Genomic DNA, 20,498 nt, shown 5'->3' on the forward strand with positions numbered 1-20,498 from the left:
TGAGCTGAGGTGAAATGGGGTTTAACGTCGCGCCAAAGATTATTGCACTTATATAGCGACGTGCATGCACGTGTGTGTGTGTGTGTGTGTGTGGCTGCTTGTACTTGTCCGGACTGATGCCGATTTATAGTGCTAGCTCACTGAGATACCATATGTCGCAGTTTAACATGGATACCCCAGTCAGACACAGTATACTGACTCCGAGCCGACCCGTCCTCGTTTTAGCCCCTTAATGCCGAGCGCCAGACAGGGTAACAACAAGTACCATTTTTTAACGTCTTTTGGTATGACGCGGCCGGGGATTGAACCCCGGAGGCGGTTCCACCATTGATTGTATGTAATAAGTATAGTTCGCCATTGTCAATCAATTATGTTCTCTGTTAACCTCAATGTGCTATGTTGTGTTGCCTTCATAAATTCAGCTCATTTTAGTTCACGCAAGGGATTCACATTATCAAAGCGCAAATCAGAAATATCTCTTTTCCCGTGTAAGCGGGCATGTTATCATCAGCTATTTAAAAGCAATTGGTCTGTGAATATAAATTTTAAATATGTATGTGAATAATAAAATGCTTATTTTTAAATTTGGTGTGATGCTATTATCTACTGACTTTATTGAAGGCTCTGTCCAGGGGGTTAAAGTATCGTAAAAGTATTGTCTCCCTGTGTGACACGTAATCCTACATCATCGATGTAACTATCATCAACGGGTGTTTTTAAGCCAACTCATTGCTGAGTATTTTTTTAATATTGGCGAGTATTGTTCACAACCACCAGTAGCTAAAGTGATGACGTAAATCCTGCTGGGGTATCATGCAGGAAGCAGAGGTATTGTAAGTCCCCATGATCCCCAGCGAGGTGGCCTAGCTTTGGTTACTGGTGGCCTATAGCCCGTGTTTTAAAACTGTATATATAACATTGTTATGCTCAAATATGTTTCATAAATTGTTTCGAAATATATTATTTTCAAATAAAAAATAAAAACTTGCATTAATAACTAAATCGTATATATCTTAATCTTAACTTGGTCTCGTCGCTATATGGCTGAAATAATGCCGATGCGACGTTAAATTTTAACTCACTGACATGTCAGTTCAGGGAATCAAACCCGGGCCTTCAGCGTGATGAGCGAACGTTTTAACCACTATACTACCCCTACTGTACGTCAATGATTATCTGTAAACGTCCCCGGGTTGACGGGAGAACAATATGGGTGCACCTTCCCTGTTGGGTCAAGTAGCAGGAAATACAAACAGCAATTGGCCCGCGAATTGAACAACAATGGCCGACACGCCAGAGGACAGTTATCTGAGAGTGGAACATTTCCAATCACAGACAGAAACACAACCAATTCCAAGGAGATCCTGCACGACTAAACGCTGCATCGTTACGGCTGCTCTTGTTCTGTCGTTGTCTGTTAATGCAGTGGGTGTGTTCTATTGGTACTATCACCACTCCCAGCACGCCGTCAACGACGGTCAGTCAGCAGAAGTGTCTGAAGTTCTTACCAACACGTTATGCACGGGCTGCGCGGACATAGGCGTACATCCGGGCACAAGCAACATTTCCGATCTGGAGGATCTTTTTGTGCTTGAAATGCCTGGCTCGTCCTGTTTGTGCTGTCTGCAGAATATCGGGGGTCTACAGATGCTGTTGACGCTCGTAAGTTTTTAAAGCCCTCATTCATGACTGTCTTCAGAGAAATATTTGTATTTGTATTATATATTTTAGATAAAGGGATGATAATTCATCAAAAAATAATTTTGGAATATGCACGACGCCTGATAAGTGTTTTCACCAAAGTGACACCCATAAGATCATGGTTTTATCACTGAACCTGGATCATGGTGTCTCCGTCGCGATATGGCTCGAATGTTTTGTTTGTTTGTTTGTTTGTTTGCTGTTTAACGCCGCACTCAGCAATATTCCAGTTATATGACGGCTGTCTGTAAAATAAGCGAGTCTTGACCAGACAATCCAGTGATTGACATCATGAGCAACGATCCACGCAATTTAGATCGATGACATGCATCAACCAAGTCAGCGAGCCTGACCACCCGGCTCGAATGTTACTCAAACGGCGTGTAACATACTGATTCAATGTCTTAGCCAGAAAAGGCTTGGTTTGTTGTTTTACGCCGCACTCAGCAATATTCCAGCTATACGACGGCAGTCTGTAAATAATCGAGTCTGGACAAGACAATCCAGTGATTGATATCATGAGCATCGATGACATGTTTCAACCAAGTTAGTCGCCTCTTACGACAAGCATAATCGCCTTTTATTGCAAGAAGGGGTTGTTGAAGACCTATTCTACCCTAGGTAGCCTAGTGGTTAAAGCGTTTGCTCGTCACGCCAAAGACCCGGGTTCGATTCCCGACGTGGGTACAATGTGTGAAGCCCATTTCTGGTGTCTCCAGCCGTGATATTGCTGGAATATTGCTAAAAGCGGCGTAAAACCATACTCACTCACTCAGTCACTATTGATTCACAAACCTTGTGTAAAAACAGGAATGAGTTTAAAAGATCTTTAAACAGTATTTCGGGATGCCAGATAAATTAGGGAAGACAGCTGAAAGTACACTGGTCGTAGAAGCCTGCCACTTTGATACGTGAAACCCACGAGCATTAGTCAAACAAAAGATAACCTTGCCAATGTCATGAGATTCGGAACCATGGATCCTTCCTCTGAGGGACGGGGGCACGGGAGACCCAGTCGTCTACGGCAGAAACGTATGATCGTGGGTTCGAATCCCGGTTCGGCCCGATTATGTTTCTAGGTTTGTCAGCACTATACCCGTGCTCGTGGGTTTCACCGAAGTGGTAAACGTCTGAGACCTGCATCACTTCGGGCATTCCTCCCAGATTAAGCTGATACGCCGCGATATAACTGGAATACTGTTAAAAGCGGCGTTAAACCCAACTCACTTACTCAATCACTCCTCTGAGGGACACATATACTCTTCAAAAAAAGAAACTTGACAGATGTTCAACCACTTTTTGCCAAATATCTAAAATAATGACATTAAATGAGAACCAAATAAGTCAAACAGAAAGATGATGTGTCTATAATTCGCGAAAACACATGCAAAGCACATAAACGTAGCGTTTGGGGATCAATTTTACAGCTTCATCCAAACGCAACCGCCTGTAAAAAAACGTGCAGCACAGGAGCCTGCATTTAAGCATGCAGGCCCCCCTGCTGAATGGGTATAAAAATCCACATCAACGGCTGATCATACAGTCCTTATAACGGCAGTAGAGGCGGTGACAGAATGCCAAGACTGAATGCAGCTCAACGGAACATCGCCATTGGGAGATTACAAGCTGGAGCAACTCAGCAAGAAGTGGCCAGGCACTCTGGCGTATCCAGACAGACAATCTCTGCACTGTGGACCCGATACAACAACACCAACAGAATTGACGACAGACCAAGGTCAGGAAGACCAAGGGTTACAACCCAAGCACAAGATCGATACATCTGGCTGCGATACCTCCGAGACCGCACTGCCACAGCCACGTCTACAACCACACAGGGTACGCAGAATATCAGATCAAACGGTACGCAACAGACTGAGGGAGGCTGGACTTTTTGCACGAAGACCTGGTCGACGTCATGTATTGACCCCACGTCATCTGGCGGACCGTCTGCTTTGGTGCCAACAGAGGGTTAGATGGGCACGTGCAAGGTGGACAAAATGTACTGTTTACTGACGAGTCCCGGTTCCTACTCACACGTGCTGTTGGGCGCGCACGTGTCTACAGACATCGGGGTGAACGTTACGCCCCCAACTGTGTGCAGCAGGTTGTCCCATTTGGCGGCGGGAGTGTCATGGTATGGGCCGGAATTCATCACGGTGGTAGAACGCCTCTCGTGCATGTGACAGGTGCATTGACAGGTGTGCGTTACAGAGACTTAATCCTGCAGCCTTACGTTCTTCCTCGCGTCAACGTTCATGGCGGACAGTTCCAGCAGGACAACGCTCGACCGCATATTGCACATGTTTGTCAGGGCTTCTTACGGCACAACAACATCCAGACATTAGCTTTGGCCAGCCCGGTCACCAGATTTGTCCCCGATTGAGCATCTGTGGGACGAGTTGGATCGACGCGTTCGCAGAAGGAATCCACCGCCCCAAACACCCCCCGGCGCTTCTTGATGCACTTCAGCATGAATGGCAGCACATCCAACAGCGTGTTATTGACAACTTGATTGCATCTATGGGTCGTCGGTGTCAAGCGGTGATTGATGCACGTGGTGGGCACAACCGATACTGACATTTTCTGTACCCCTGTGACATTAACTGTATCGTGTACGTGTGTCTGTCTAGGTGACACGATTAATGTTTTGAACATTGTATACATTGATCTTCAAACAGTGTTTCATTTATGGTTTCTGTGTCCTATTTTGAAACAATCGCATTATATTACATTTTGAAAGTCGGTGTCAAGTTTCTTTTTTTGAAGAGTACATATTCGCGGGGCCTTTGAACAGTGTAAACCGAAACCAAGTACTCCATTTACACAACTCGTGCTTAGATTTCAGTACTCTGATGAAATCATGGTGTAGTTTTAGTGTTTCAGCTTAATACAGGAAATTAGCTCAGCTTATAACAATGTAATGTAATGACACATGTAAGGCTTATAACAGCTATGAGTAACTTTTTATTTATAGACCCGTTAAGATCTGGAGTAGAATAACCCATGCTTGCCGTAAAGGGCGACTATGTTTGTCGTAAGAGGCGGCTAGCGGGATCGGGTGGTCAGGCTCGCTGACTTGATTGATGCATGTCATCGTATCCCAGTTGCGAAGATCGATGCTCATGATGTCAATTACTGGATTGTCAGGTCCAGACACGATTATTTACAGATCACCGGCATATAGCAGGAATATTGCTGAGTGCGGCGTTAAACAAACGACAAACAAACAAAGTCATGTTGCATAAACGTTTGTGCTTGATAAGTAGAATAGCAGACAGTGTGGTTGCAAACGCGTTACTGACGAAGACGTCACTACTCAAATGAGTCAGTAAGAGACAGTTAACCCCGACACATCAGTGACATCGTTCTGCATAAGAAATGCAACCCAGCCCTCGCGTCGTACCAAAAGACGTTAAAAGATGGTACTTGTTGTTACCCTGTCTGGCGCTCGGCATTAAGGGGCTAAAACAAGGACTGGTGGGCTCGGAGTCAGTATGTGTCTGAGTGGGATATTCATGTTAAACTGCGGCATGGTATCTCAGTGAGCTAGCACTATAAATCGGCATTAGTCCGGACTAGTACAAGCCCCCCCCCCCCCCCCAACACACACACACACACACACACAAACACACACACGTACATGCACGTCGCTATATAAGTGCAATAATCTTGGACGCGACGTTAAACACCATCTCACCTCACCTCACCTAAGGCGCCGCGATTCGCTGTGCAGAGTTGCGTCCCTTGGGCACGCCAGAAACCTATGATTGGGTTCCAATCCCGGTTCGTCCCGATTATGTTTCTAGGTTTGTCAGCACCATACCCGTGCTCGTAAACGTCTGAGACCTGCATCACTTCGGACTTTCCTCCCACATTTAGCTGACACGCCGTGATATAACTGGAATACTGTTAAAAGCGGCGTTAAACCCAACTCACTCACTCACTCACTCCTCTCACACTATTTCATTGTGGACTGATGACAAGTGGGTTGCCAGACACCTATGAGATTATGTGCATGCCATTTCCCAATATTTCATCAGTCAGTGTTGTATCAGATTGCCTTTCTATTCAGTTCACTGCTCAATCCAACACCTCGTCCAGAGCTCAACAAACGGATGCCGATTATGTCTTCAGTCGAAAGACCGGAGCCCATCTGTATCTTAACCGCGATGCATCGAAACGAAGTAAGTAGACATTTCAATAAAACAATTGGCTAATAAAACACTCACATACACTGTCTTTTCAAGTAAACGTGACGGCACGTTTAGGATCCCAGGATAGAGTAAGTAACCTATGCACCATGATTGTCGTACGCGCCGACAGGCAGTCACATTGTTACCGCCTCTGTGTCTTGCCGTAAAAGGTGACTATGCTTGTCGTAAAAGGCGGCTATGCTTGTCGTAAAAGGCGGCTATGCTTGTCGTAAAAGGCGACTATGCTTGCCGTTAAAGGCGGCTATGCTTGTCGTAAAAGGCGGCTATGCTTGTCGTAAAAGGCGGCTATGCTTGTCGTAAAAGGCGGCTATGCTTGTCGTAAAAGGCGGCTATGCTTGCCGTAAAAGGCGACTATGCTTGTCGTAAAAGGCGACGAACAGGATCGGGTGTTCAGGCTCGCTGACTTGGTTGATGCGTGTTATCGTATCCCAATTGCGTGGATCGATGCTCATAACGTCAATCACTGGACTGTCTGGTCCAGATTCGATTATTTTCAGACCGCCGTCATATAGCTTGAATATTGCTGAGTGCGGCGTTAAACAACAAACAAACAAACAAACAAACAAACAACCGTTTCTGTGGTCAAGTGGATAGAGCGTCTGCCCGTAGAAGGCACCTGTTGTTACCCTGCCTGGTGCTTGGATCTATACACACACTTGGTTTGTATGTTTACACAATAAGACACATATGTATCAGTTAATTACACGCGGTATGTTTTAAAATTGTGAACATTCTTTTCAGGTGGATCGCTAGAATGGACTGATGAATCCAACGATTCCGCCTACGTAAGTAAAAGCGTCATCTGCGACAACAAGACCCTCCAAATCAAACGGCGCGGCCTCTATCACATCTACTCCTGCCTCACACTCAAAACCCACGACTGGCACCGTTACCCTGACAAAACCGTTCATATTATGACGAGGAGCAACGCAAACCTGCCCACACTCGGCAAGACTACCATTATCATGGCCAAGAAGACCTTACCGGAAGCCAGCGAGAGGTTCGGCACGAGTTATCTGTCCGCTACAGTCAGACTGAGGCAGGGCGATCACGTGTCTGTAGCTATCAGCAACATGTCATATGTCTATCAACATCCGCCTTCTAATTTCTTTGGCTTGTACTACGTAGGGGACTGATCGCAAACAGTAACATAGTGGTGTACAATTTTGTAGTGTGCTGGTTATTTACACAGAAGAAACTTTCCCGACGGTTTGTTTGTTTTAACGCCGCACTCAGCAATGTTCCAGCTGTTAGACGGCGGTCTGTAAATAATTAAGTCTGGACCAGACAATCCAGTGATTGACATCACGAGCATCGAGCTACGCAATTGAGATACATCGACATGCATCATCCAGGTCAGGGAACCTAACCAGCCGATCCGGTAATCGCCTTTGGCGATGTGCATGAGTTGATGTAGCTCAATTCTAACCCGGATCTTGACAGGGTCTTGCCATACGGTAATTTCAGAGTTTGCACAAAGATGTAACAATGGGTGACACATATATTGTAGCAGCACAAGATGAATGAAGTGTCAGATTGCCATTATTGAAACATACACCCTAGATCCGTTACACATTGCAACTAGTGTGTTTCTTTTGTGTTTTGTTCAACGCCATAGAAATATTCCCGCTATATATTCAAGTCTCGCCATTGAAATCAAGTGTATTGATTTACGCCATTGGGATCGATGACACACAATCAACCAAGTCATAGAGCCTGACCACCCGATCAATGTTTGATTGTTTGTTGTTCAACGCCGCACTAAGTAATATGTCAGCTATATGACGGCGGTCTGTAAATAATTGGACCAACCAGTGATTCATATCATGAGCATCGATCCACGCAATCGATGACATGCATCAACCAAGTCGGGTGGTCAGACTCGCTGAGTTGGTTGATGCATGTAATTGTATCCCAATTGCGTGGATCGATGCTCATGATGTCAGTCACTGGATTGTCTGGTCATTTGTGGACACAAATACATTGGAGAGTCTTCACGCCCCACAGACACTAGAATAAAAGCACACAAGACCTCTGTGGAAAAAAATCTGACATGAAGATCCTGACAACCATATTCTCCATCCAAGCATCAGTCATTAGAAAGAGAGGGAAGTTCCAGAAAGCATCGAAAGCCAAAGAAAGAAGCCAGGCATTAACAGAGACCAAAGTATCTACCAACCCAGTGTGTACTCCACTGTGCTATAATCACATCATCAACCACTATGGATATCTCGGTTGCCTTATTGCTTGTGTCACAACAGCCAACAACTTGTCATATCTACACTTCCAGCGTACCTACATGGATCCTCTCCTGTTGAATCCATTGGCTTTGTCATTATATTGTTATTTTTGTACATAAATCCTATCTATCTCAATGGCTTCGTCATAATATTGCTATCTTTGTACATAAATCCTATCTATCTAAATGGCTTCGTCATTATATTAACTTTGTACATAAATTCCATCTCATTGGCTTTGTCATTATATTGTTATTTTTGTACATAAATCCTATCTATCTCAATGGCTTCGTCATAATATTGCTATCTTTGTACATAAATCCTATCTATCTAAATGACTTCGTCATTATATTAACTTTGTACATAAATCCAATCTCATTGGCTTTGTCATTATATTGTTATTTTTGTACATAAATCCTATCTATCTCAATGGCTTCGTCATAATATTGCTATCTTTGTACATAAATCCTATCTATCTAAATGGCTTCGTCATTATATTAACTTTGTACATAAATTCCATCTCATTGACTCTGTCATTATATTGTTATTTTGTACATAAATCCTATCTATCTCAATGGCTTCGTCATAATATTGCTATCTTTGTACATAAATCCTATCTATCTAAATGGCTTCGTCATTATATTAACTTTGTACATAAATTCCATCTCATTGGCTTTGTCATTATATTGTTATTTTTGTACATAAATCCTATCTATCTCAATGGCTTCGTCATAATATTGCTATCTTTGTACATAAATCCTGTCTATCTAAATGACTTCGTCATTATATTAACTTTGTACATAAATCCAATCTCATTGGCTTTGTCATTATATTGTTATTTTTGTACATAAATCCTATCTATCTCAATGGCTTCGTCATAATATTGCTATCTTTGTACATAAATCCTATCTATCTAAATGGCTTCGTCATTATATTAACTTTGTACATAAATTCAATCTCAATGGCTTTGTCATTATATTGTTATTTTTGTACATAAATCCTATCTATCTCAATGGCTTCGTCATTATATTAACTTTGTACATAAATCCTATCTCATTGGCTTTGTCATTATATTGTTATTTTTGTACATTAATCCCACCTAGTGTTGTGTAAACATGATATAATTTATTTACACTATGCGCTTACTCAACATTCACCCGATCATGGTTTTGATTTGGTTTGTTGTTTAACGCCGCACTCAGCAATATTCCAGCTATGACGGCGGTCTGTAAATAATCGAGTCTGGACAATCCAGTGATTGATATGATGAGCATCGGTCCACGTAATTGGGATACGATGACATGCTTCAACCAGGTCAGCGAGCCTGACCACCTGATCCCGTTAGTCGCCTCTCACGACAAGCATAGTCGCCTTTTACGGCAAGCATGGGTTGCTGAAGACCTATTCTACCCCGGATCTTCACGGGTACACCCGATGATGGAGCAAGAGGTAGCCATGTAACGTCGTGACAAGGAATAAAAGAAGTTGCTATACATTTGTAGTGTCATGTACTAGTATTTATATTCATTAGGCTATGGCTGTTGGGGTATCTTAGTGGTTCAGTCGTTCGCTTGTCACGACTAAACTCCGGTTCAATTCCCCCCCAGGGTACCATGCTTAAAGCCCATTTCATCTGTCCGCCGTCGTGATATTGCTGTAGAATTGCTGCTTAAAACTACTCACTCCTCACATTAGAATGTGAACAATATTGTAGTCGAGGTGAAAAGGTCCCGTTCAAGATCATTGGACGTAGATAGGGTTGTGTGCGTTCGTGCGTGCGTGCGTGCATGTATGTGTGTGGTGAGTGATTGCGTGGGTGAGTTCGTGCGTGTGTCTGGGTTCGTGTGAGCGAGTTTGTGTGTGCGCGTGTGAGTGAGTGAGTGGGTGTGTGCGCGTGAGTGAGTGAGAGGGTGCGTGTTTGTCTGTGTGTCTCTCTGTGTGAGCGAGAGATGCGAGCGAGTCGGTGTGGGACCGTGTGTTAGTGCGTGGGTTCGTGTTTGTGTGTGTGTGAGAGAGAGAGGGTGAGAGATTGCGTGGGTGAGTTCGTGCGTATGTCTGGGTTCGTATGAGAGAGTTGTGTGTGCGTGAGTGAGTGAGTGCATGGGTGCGTGTTTGTGTGTGTGTGCGGGGTTGCATGCGTGTTTATGTGTGAGTGAGTACGTGCGTGAGTGCGTGCGTGCGTGCGTGCGTGTTTGAAATAGTTCTGACTCATGCCGTTTCTGTAGTGCTAGCCCACTGAGATGCAATGGTTTAACATGGATATCAGACACAGTATACTGATTCCGAGCCGGCCAGTCCTTGTTTTAGCCCTTTAATCTTAAGCGCCAGGCAGGGCAACAACAAGTACCATCTTTTAAAGTCTTTTGCTATGACGCGGCCGGGGATCGAAGCCCGCTTCCGCTCTCCGGGCGGACGCTCTACCACCAGACCACGGAGGCGGTCACTATCCACCAAAGTGAACAATTTTGGCTCGCTGTAGACATTCACTCTTAGAACTTGCAATTTGTTCGCTAGTGCGTGATGTGTGTGAGGACAGCGTCAGTGCTGTTGATAGAGACTTGTCCTCCCAGATCCTGCTCATATATGAATTGAAAAGTAATGTCTTTGAACAATTCTATGTTAATGTTTTTCTTACATTTGTGGCGACTAACGGGATCGGGTGGTCTGGCTCGCTGACTTAGTTGATGCATGTCATCGATCCGAATTGCGTGGATCGATGCTCATGATGTCAATCACTGGATTGTCTGGCCCAGACTCGCTAATTTACAGACCGCCGTCATATAGCTGGAATATTGCTGAATGCGGCGTTAAACAACAAACCAACCAAATCTTACAATTGCCCCGTCCACCAAGTTTTCACTGTTCACCTTTCACTGTTGGATTAAATGTATGCTGTAGATGTGCTGTGTGAAGCCCATTTGTGGTGTCACCCGCTATTGCTGGAATATTGCTGAAAGTGGCGTAAAACATACTCACTCGCTCATTCACTCTGATTCCTGCCTCTCGACATTGGATCTGACTGCACACATATGCCGACAACGACTATTTCCATCGTAGCTTGTGTAAAGACAGTACAACACTCGATTTCCCAAGCTGCGATACAAACAATCCTATATTTAGATAACAGCACTCAGTTTCAAAGTCGCGCTGACTTTCTAATTTGCTATGGATTTACGCCCCACACACAGAATACAAGGTTACCTAATGTTTGGACGCCCAGTCGTCTTAGGTGCCGCGGTTGGCTGTGCAGAGTTGCACGCCAAATACCTATGATTGTGGGTTCGAATCCCGTTCCGCCCCGATTATGTTTCTAGGTTTGTCAGCACCATACCCGTGCTCGTGGGTTTCGCCGAAGTGGTAAACGTCTGAGACCTGCATCACTTCGGGCTTTCCTCCCACATCAATCTGACACGCCGTGATATAACTAGAATACTGCTAAAAGCGGCGTTAAACCCAACTCACTCACTCAGAAGGAAAGTGTGATAGTACAATTACCCATTACTGGTGTGCAACATCACTACCCCCCCACCCCCCCACCCCCCGCCCCGCCGCTGTCAGCGTGAAACTATTTTCACTCAATACTTTTTCAACTCACTCACTAATGTTGGGAGGAAATGATTCTTTTCAACACGTGGTAAAATCGTATTCAGTGCTACAAACTGTACAGAGTTGGCGATAGAACGACACCTTTATTGTGTTGTGCACTCTTTGTAACACCCACACTGAGCAAATATGTGAATTCGCATTTTACATGAACTGCAAACTCAGTGAACAAAGCACACATTCTGTGTTCATGCTTTATGTGTCAACGGAAATACACATAATATGGTGAGGGTTGTAACATCGAAAACGAAACTAGACAAAATACTGCTACTTTTCGACGTTATATAATGAGAGCTTTGTCGATATTAGGTATTTCGGCTTTTCAAGCCGCAAAAGCCTATATTAGGCTTTTCAAGTCTTCAGTAGAGAGATGTTTTTGTCAGAACTGACGATCGTTATACTTCAATCCTTAAGCGTATTGTATAAATCGATCATGACGCTAGAACGAAAAAAGAATACTCGGTTTTTCCACTGAATTCTCGAGGAATTCAACTCGAGACGAAAGGCTAGTTGTGTTGCACACTTCGCATTCCTTAAAGCTAGGGATTGGTAGATTTTAAAACTGGCAAGAAATCAGATTCAATAGATCAGTCACAATGTCTGCAGCATACAGCATCATAGACGAAGAAGACGGCGTCGTTAAAGAGAAGCACCGTTTGCCATGTGAACAGACAACTGCCTGTCTCATAGTGACTCTTTCAATTTTTGTGAATCTGACATTAGGAGTCACTATATTTTTTAGCATTAATCTGGGATATGGTACAGAATTAGCATCCAGGACATCCCCATCTCGACATATGACTGACAGGTACTCCGTATGCACAGAGTGTCATTACTTTGGACACGCAGAGAAACATCCACGACACGGGAGACTTGTCCAGAGAGTGGAGACTAACGATGGACAGATTTGCTGCCTTCACCAAGCTGAGAGCCTATGGAGGCTTCTGAACCTGGTAGGTGCCTTTGGTATAAATATAATATGTGACATATCAGTAAAGGCGCTGTCGTGTCACTGCAATGAAGCATTTTTGTTTTTGGTTTGCTGTTTCATGCTGCACTCCAACAATATTCTAGCTATATGACGATGGTCTGTAAATAATCAAGTCTGGACCAGACAATCCAGTGATTGACATCATGAACATCGATCCACGCAATGGGTTGGTTTGTTGTTTAACGACGCACTCAGCAGTATTCCAGCTATTTGACGGCGGTCTGTAAATAATCGAGTCTGGACCACCCAATCCAGTGATTGACATCAGGAGCATTGATCCACACAATTGGGATCGATGACATGCATCAACCAAGTCAGCGAGCCTGACCACCCGATCCCGTTAGTCGCCTCTTACGACAAGCATAGTCGCCTTTTACAGCAAGCATGGGTTGCAATTAGGATACGATGACACGCATATACCAAGTCTGACCACCAAGTGTGATAAATATTAATCACGCGTATGGAATATGTATGTATCAATATTCAATAAAACAAGACCAACTTCTGAAACGATATTTCCAGATACATATGAAGTCCTTGATGCAGCAACCGACGTCCCCCGGGCAAGTGTCGTTCCCGCCGCCGTCGGCGCACCTGTATCTTGACACACTACAAGGTAATGCATGAATAGCTTCAGTCCGAACAAGCCACATTCAGCTATTTGTAATATGCAATACATTGGGGGCGTGGGTTAACCCTGCGTTCAATTAAGAAATGAGTTTCATATGAATTTTCATACTGGAGTATGAACTCTTTAACCGTGCAAGTTAAAGTCATGTCCATTCCGGAGCTTGCCAACCAACACCATATAAAATTAATTTCTTAAACAAATTCGTACTTTGAAGTTAAAGCGATGCACATTTTACGGTGACGCTCATTTTGGGCGATTTACGTTACCGGATACATTAGAATGCAGCTACCCTATTACGGGAATATTCGCCACACTTTCGCAAGACAAAGTAGTTCCAATTCCATAAATAAAAAAGACACATTATTGTTAATAGACGAGAGTTACTTTTAGTAATTTTACATCAGAAATAACTTCCTTTTTTCACCCGAGCTTCACCTCAATGAAATTACCAAAAATGTTGACGTTGATCTCACAACCGGGGATCGACTTTTTTGCGGGTTTTTTCGAAGGGACATTCGCTGATTCAGGGATCGTACATACATACATGTGACATGTAAGTAATCAGAAACATTTTGATAATCTACGTATTGTTATTTGTTTTTATGGTTTTCATTGTAACGAAGGGCAATAGTCAGAAATGCCGATAAATACCGTTGTCGTTTTGCGTGATATTGCGTGATATTGCGTCAGTCATGGGATCACGAAGGACAGAAACTTTGACAATTTCTGTAGAGTTTACCAAATCATTGTTATGAATCTATTCGTAATTTCCTAATTTTTATTGCGATACTCTTCCGATGCATATTCTATAAAATATTGAGCCTTTGTATGCAACGACTAGAAGAATATATCTCTCAAATCAGGGACTCGTGAAGATTCCGGGGTAGAATAGGTCTTCAGCAACCCATTCTTGCCGTAAAAGGTGACTATGCTTGTCGTAAAAAGGCGACTAACGGGATCGGGTGGTCAGGCTCGCTGACTTGGTTGATACATGTCATCGATCCGAATTGCGTGGGTCGATGCTCATGCTGTCAATCACTGGATTATCTGGTCCAGATTCGATTATTTACAGACCGCCGTCATATGGCTGGAATATTGCTGAGTGCGGCGTTAAACAACAAACAAACAAACAAACAAACAGGTGAAAGTGATACACAGTGTAAAATCTGAATTTTACTTTCTTTACTTTTCAAACAAGTGCAGTTTTTCGAGCACAGCGTTCGTTTTCACGCCTAAGTTATTTCGCTTATGTTCATATAGACAGTTTATAGACCTATTCGTGACTAAGACCACATATCATTTGACCCTGAGTAAATATCCTATATTTTGATTGAGTTTCAAAATATACACTAAATAACGCCGTAATGGTGATTTAGTAAAGTGTCAAAAATGGCGAGATTTCGAAATTCCAAATTTCAGAGGTCATTTTCAGTAATATTGCTTTGCCGGAAATGACAGTGGATGATATCACGGAACAGGGAACTTTTCACGGAATTGGAAACTGCAGTGTGTTTGTCTGCGTGATGTAATATATATACTCAACAACAAAAGTTCCTGTGACACCAATGTTTTAGTGTATTTTTCAAACAAGTAAAGTTTTCAATATTGTATTACATGTATGGAATCAAGTCACAAAAACGCAACTGCTACAGAAAAGCATGCATTCCATGCAAAAGTTGCCTTTTATGCAAGCCCCATGCATTTCACTACCCAAGAATGGGTATATAAACTTGTTCATTAACGGGATTCCATATGCATTGTTTAGCATCGTGCTGACAACAACCACTCAGAAGAACAACAAAATTACGAAATTATTCAACATTACGAAATGCCACGCCTGTCCCCAAATGGGCGTCTGCGAGCCATTGGTATGCTTGAAGCAGGATCGAGTAACCGTGATGTTGCAAGACAATTAAAGTATAAAGAAACACCATTTGGTGTTTATGGCAACATTGGCAACAGACGAATGCAGTCAGAGACCATCCTCGGAGTGGCAGGCCATGCGTAACCAATAATCGACAAGACAAATGGATTCGAACAACACACCTACGAAATCGATTCCAGCCAGCAACAGTGACTGCAAGAAGCATCCCTGGCCTTCGACGAATATCTTCACAAACCGTACGTCGTCGCCTCAGATGTGCAGGGACTGTCGCCAGAAGACCCGCCAGACGTCCCATTTTGACAGGAAACCACCGTCAGTGGTACAGACAGCGTCTACGCTGGACGGCCATGCAGTGGGGACAAGTTCTATTCACTGACCAGTCTCGTTTTCACCTCAGCCACGGCGATGGACGGATTGGAGTGTACCGACGTCGAGGTGAACGTTACGTCAATCAGTGTGTCATGGAAGAAGATCGGTTCGTGAGCGGCAGCGTTATGGTATGGGGTAGGATAACAGCAAGACAGAGGACCCGTTTAATAGTGGTAGAGGGAAATTTCAATGGACAGCGCTACCGCGACGAGATCATCGGCCCTGTTGTTCTACCGTTTTTGCGCCGTCATGACCCAGGCATTACCTTTTAACATGACAACGCCCGGCCTTATATTGCTCGACTTGTTCAGGATTCTCTTTAACAAAACAACGTGAATGTAATCCCCTGGCCGGCTCGCTCCCCTGATCTCTCACCAATCGAGCACATGTGGGATGAGATGGATCGGCGTCTTCGACGTCAACCACGTGTTCAGCAGACAATCCAGGAACATCGAAACATGCTCCAGCAGATATAGACAGATATCCCACAGGACTTTGTGCGAAGCCTGGTCCATTCCAAGAGACGATGATGTGTTGCTTGCATCGCAACCAGAGGTGGACACACACGCTATTGATTTGTAAATGGACATTTTGGCATGTTCATGTTTTTGTATGAAATCACGCATTTTCTGAAGTCAGTATGGCAAAGTAAACCATTTGAACACTTACAGGAGTCGTTTATCTGTTGGAAACCGAAAATGTTTCAGATTTGGTAAAAAATATAACTTAGCATTAAATCTTATTCAATGTCACAGGAACTTTTGTTGTTCATTATATATAAATTATAAACGGGCCATGTGTCCAGCAAATAAACTTATCACATCACCTTAAACTTCAAATACGCTTTGGGCTTTGTTTCAATGTTCAAATACCTCGATTGACTGTGACAGTGTAAAGAGAAAGGCCGTATGTGGACAAACCATAGGTTTTGTAGTAGTTTCGCTTCACATTGAAGTGTTTTTCAGTTGTATCACGACTTGACGGCTTGAAGTGGGAGTGAAGCCCGACTTATTGCACGTCCTGCCGGTTTACACTTAGGCGAAACCCACGAACACGGGTATGGTCCTGACATAGTGAATTTTGGAACTCAAACCTTCGAGCAAAGATCCTTAGGGACGCTACTGTCCACAGCGAAATTACATCGTTCTTTGACGACAGCTGATCTTTGGACTTTTGTGTTTTATCTATCTATCTATCTATCTATCTATCTATCTATCTATCTATCTATCTATCTATCTATCTAACTATCTATCTATTTGACGACAGCTCATCTTTGGACTTTTGTATTTGATCTATCTATCTATCTATCTATCTATCTATCTATCTATCTATCTATCTATCTATCTATCTATCTATCTATCTATCTATATCTGTATCTTTGACGACAGCTCATCTTTGGACTTTTGTATTCTATCTATCTATCTATCTATCTATCTATCTATCTATCTATCTATCTATCTATCTATCTATCTGTTTGACGACAGCTCATCTTTGGACTTTTGTATTTTATCTATCTCCCTGTCTGTCTGTCTGTCTGTCTGTCTGTCTGTTTGACGACAGTTCATCTATGGACTTTTGTATTCTATCTATCTGTCTGTCTGTCTCTTTGTATGTTTGACTACAGTTCATCATGGACTTTTGTATTTTGTCTGTCTGTCTGTCTGTCTGTCTGTCTGTCTGTCTGTCTGTCTAACTATCTATCTATTTGACGACAGCTCATCTTTGGACTTTTGTATTTGATCTATCTATCTATCTATCTATCTATCTATCTATTTGACGACAGCTCATCTTTGGACTTTTGTATTTGATCTATCTATCTATCTATCTATCTATCTATATCTGTATCTTTGACGACAGCTCATCTTTGGACTTTTGTATTCTATCTATCTATCTATCTATCTATCTATCTATCTATCTATCTATCTATCTATCTATCTATCTATCTATCTGTTTGACGACAGCTCATCTTTGGACTTTTGTATTTTATCTATCTCCCTGTCTGTCTGTCTGTTTGACGACAGTTCATCTTTGGACTTTTGTATTCTATCTATCTATCTATCTATCTATCTATCTATCTATCTATCTGTTTGACGACAGCTCATCTTTGGACTTTTGTATTTTATCTATCTCCCTGTCTGTCTGTCTGTCTGTTTGACGACAGTTCATCTTTGGACTTTTGTATTCTATCTATCTGTCTGTCTGTCTGTTTGTATGTTTGACGACAGGTCATCATGGACTTTTGTATTTTATCTATCTGTCTGTCTGTCTGTCTGTCTGTCTGTCTGTCTGTCTGTGTAAATATAAACAGCAAAGCCCTTTAACTTATTAGGAAGATAACGGATCATAATCAGAAGCCTCTACCCTTTCAGAATCTGACTACAAATGGAGCGATGAGTTCGGGTATGGGGCTGCCCACGTGACAGGGGGAATCAAGATGGCGTCGGGAAGATTACAAATATCACATCCTGGCTACTATAACATCTACTCCTTCATCACGCTGAAGACGAGATCGGAACTAACCAGCAACCTGAGAGTGAAACATTCAATAAGAAGAATCAGCAAGCATCCAGAACCACATACTGATATTGTGTTACAAAGAAGTGCTTCCATGTCCAGAATTAGTGAAACATTCATCAACAGTTATCTAGATGGTGTGATTAAACTCGATGCAAAAGACGAAATATATGTTGACGTTTCAAATGTAAGTTCTATTTATAAGTATGCACCTTCCAATGTATTTGGTTTACATCTTGTAAGATATATATGATATAGGCATAGGGATTAGTTTCATATATATATCCCAATCTCTATATACGAGCTTTATAAGTATGCACCTTCCAATGTATTTGGTTTACATCTTGTAAGATATATATGATATCGGCATAGGGATTAGTTTCATATATATATCCAAATCTCTATATGCGAGCTTTAATTTCACAACATGGTTGAAATCTTGATCACCAAAATGTAACTGTAAATCAATGCATGCCGTTTGTCAAATTCGCTGTGTGTGCCATACCATATGTTACAATGTCCTGCCACGCCCACCCACTCCCGAATTTCGGTAATTACACGTCCCTGCGTATTGTGTAGGCAGTAATTACGTTTCAAGGTTTGACACTTGTAATGAAATGATATAATTTTCAGGGGACAGCTACAGCTATACAAAAAGTATATAATAAAAAGATATTCCATGTGTCGAGTGAAATATCATATTTCTCTCATCGACTGCCGAGGGAGATCATTACTTTTATTACAGGGGGCACAGGTGGCCCAGTCGTCTAAGGCGCCGCCATTCGCTGTGCAGAGTTGCGTCCCCTGGACACGCCAGAAACCTATGGTTGTGGGTTCGAATCCTGGTTCACCCCGATTATGTTTCTAGGTTTGTCAGCACCATACCCGTGCTCGTGGGTTTCACCGAAGTGGTAAACGTCTTAGACCTGCATCAATTGGGGCTTTCCTCCCACATTAAGCTGACACGCCGTTTTATAACTGGAATAATGTTAAAAGCGGCGTTAAACCCAACTCACTACTTTTATTACATAAATATGGTAGGTTGTAATTATGATATTTGCATTTTGTTTTCCTTCATTTGCTGTAGCATTGGACAGATTCATTCCTGTTCCTCTACGTCTTGGTTTGGAAATTCTTCGATGCGCGATAGACGTTTTCACAAGTCTTTTCCTTTGTAAGCGTGTATATATTACAGTCAATTTGTAAACTGTGATTCTCTCAGGCAATTTATAAAATGTGTAAATATTTCAGTCATTATGACTGAAAAATCTGTCCATTTCTTTAACAGATTGACTCAAATTGATTAAGACGAGCAAAGGGGCCTAAAAACATCAAAATAGATTATCATGTATGATTAGAAGCCAAACAATGTAAAAATGTACAGTCTCTTGGTGATGATATTAAACATATAAATGTTTGAAATTCGTTATCATAATAATACAGATGGACATATTTTTCAGTGAATTTGTAAAATAACTGAATATTCAGGCGTTTAATGAATTTCCTAATTGAACAGTTTGCACACTTTGACTGTAGAAATATAAACACGATAAATAAAGCAATGTTCAGGAGAAATATTTACTTTGTGTCAAAATAGTGTAAAAGAAAATCGCACAATTACTAAGCAAGTGACTTATCAAAACTTCGTCACCATTACCGATGCTACCTACAAAGATACCTACATTTCCTTATTATTTCCAAAATTGTATTTCATTATGTTGATCAATGTGACCATACGCTCTTATACTATCAATAAAAGTGACAAATGCGCTTACGAATTGCGCAGCACAGGTTGCGAACTAGTCTAGTTAACTGCTATATCATCCGGGTACTCACGGGAAAAACAATAACAAAGGCAACAACCAGTCCCGGGGAATTGCTTTAGATCAGTGCCCCTTCAGACCCACTTTCACCTCACCCCAAGCACTCTTTCATGAACCATATGAAACGGACGTAAAATATACCTTGCTGGCATACAATGTATAGAAAAAGAGATTTTTAAAAACATTGTGGTTTATCAGCGCCTGTGTGGGTTATGTATTCGAGAAGACACGCTTATGAGGTTTTGGTAGACAGAGCATGCCCTGGGGAGCCCTAAAAACCAAGGGGGCAAGGCCCCCGCAGTTTTTCCCGACCCCCAGGGCATGCTCTGTCTACCAAAACCGAGGGAAAGTGTTTTTCCATACTTATAAACCGTCTAAATTGATTAAATGTTATAACGAGCATCTATGAATGAGGCGCTTCATTATAGCGCTTCCTTGAAGACGTGATATCATAACTTGCACGTGAAATTCGCTGACTTGCCAGGCGTTCAAGAGCACTTGCATGTGTCAACAACAAAACACAACTAAAA

At 42.4% G+C, this 20,498-nt stretch overlaps 2 protein-coding genes across 2 annotated transcripts; both read left to right on the forward strand.

Moving 5' to 3' along the window:
- Nucleotides 1-1,281: 1,281 nt before the first annotated feature.
- Nucleotides 1,282-7,115, forward strand: LOC139447348 (uncharacterized). The gene is made up of 3 exons (XM_071228653.1): nucleotides 1,282-1,662; nucleotides 5,774-5,885; nucleotides 6,657-7,115. Exons 1-3 carry the CDS (start codon nucleotides 1,282-1,284, stop codon nucleotides 7,049-7,051), a joined length of 888 nt encoding a protein of 295 aa, XP_071084754.1. The 3' UTR covers nucleotides 7,052-7,115.
- Nucleotides 7,116-12,306: 5,191 nt separating this feature from the next.
- Nucleotides 12,307-18,399, forward strand: LOC139448497 (tumor necrosis factor ligand superfamily member 6-like). Its single transcript, XM_071230043.1, has 3 exons — nucleotides 12,307-12,708; nucleotides 13,269-13,362; nucleotides 18,001-18,399. Exons 1-3 carry the CDS (start codon nucleotides 12,352-12,354, stop codon nucleotides 18,396-18,398), a joined length of 849 nt encoding a protein of 282 aa, XP_071086144.1. The 5' UTR covers nucleotides 12,307-12,351; the 3' UTR covers nucleotide 18,399.
- Nucleotides 18,400-20,498: the final 2,099 nt, after the last annotated feature.

This window comes from Haliotis cracherodii, unplaced genomic scaffold (genome assembly GCF_022045235.1).
Source record: "Haliotis cracherodii isolate W230 unplaced genomic scaffold, xgHalCrac1.p SCAF_7, whole genome shotgun sequence".
NCBI classification, from domain to species: Eukaryota; Metazoa; Mollusca; class Gastropoda; order Lepetellida; family Haliotidae; genus Haliotis; species Haliotis cracherodii.

Coding starts and splice junctions, on each gene's coding strand:
- LOC139447348 (XM_071228653.1), top strand. CDS start 1,282: ATGGCCGACACGCCAGAGGACAGTTATCTGAGAGTGGAACATTTCCAA. Junction 1,663..5,773: donor TACAGATGCTGTTGACGCTC/GTAAGTTTTTAA, acceptor CTTTCTATTCAG/TTCACTGCTCAATCCAACAC. Junction 5,886..6,656: donor CCGCGATGCATCGAAACGAA/GTAAGTAGACAT, acceptor CATTCTTTTCAG/GTGGATCGCTAGAATGGACT.
- LOC139448497 (XM_071230043.1), top strand. CDS start 12,352: ATGTCTGCAGCATACAGCATCATAGACGAAGAAGACGGCGTCGTTAAA. Junction 12,709..13,268: donor TATGGAGGCTTCTGAACCTG/GTAGGTGCCTTT, acceptor CGATATTTCCAG/ATACATATGAAGTCCTTGAT. Junction 13,363..18,000: donor GTATCTTGACACACTACAAG/GTAATGCATGAA, acceptor CTACCCTTTCAG/AATCTGACTACAAATGGAGC.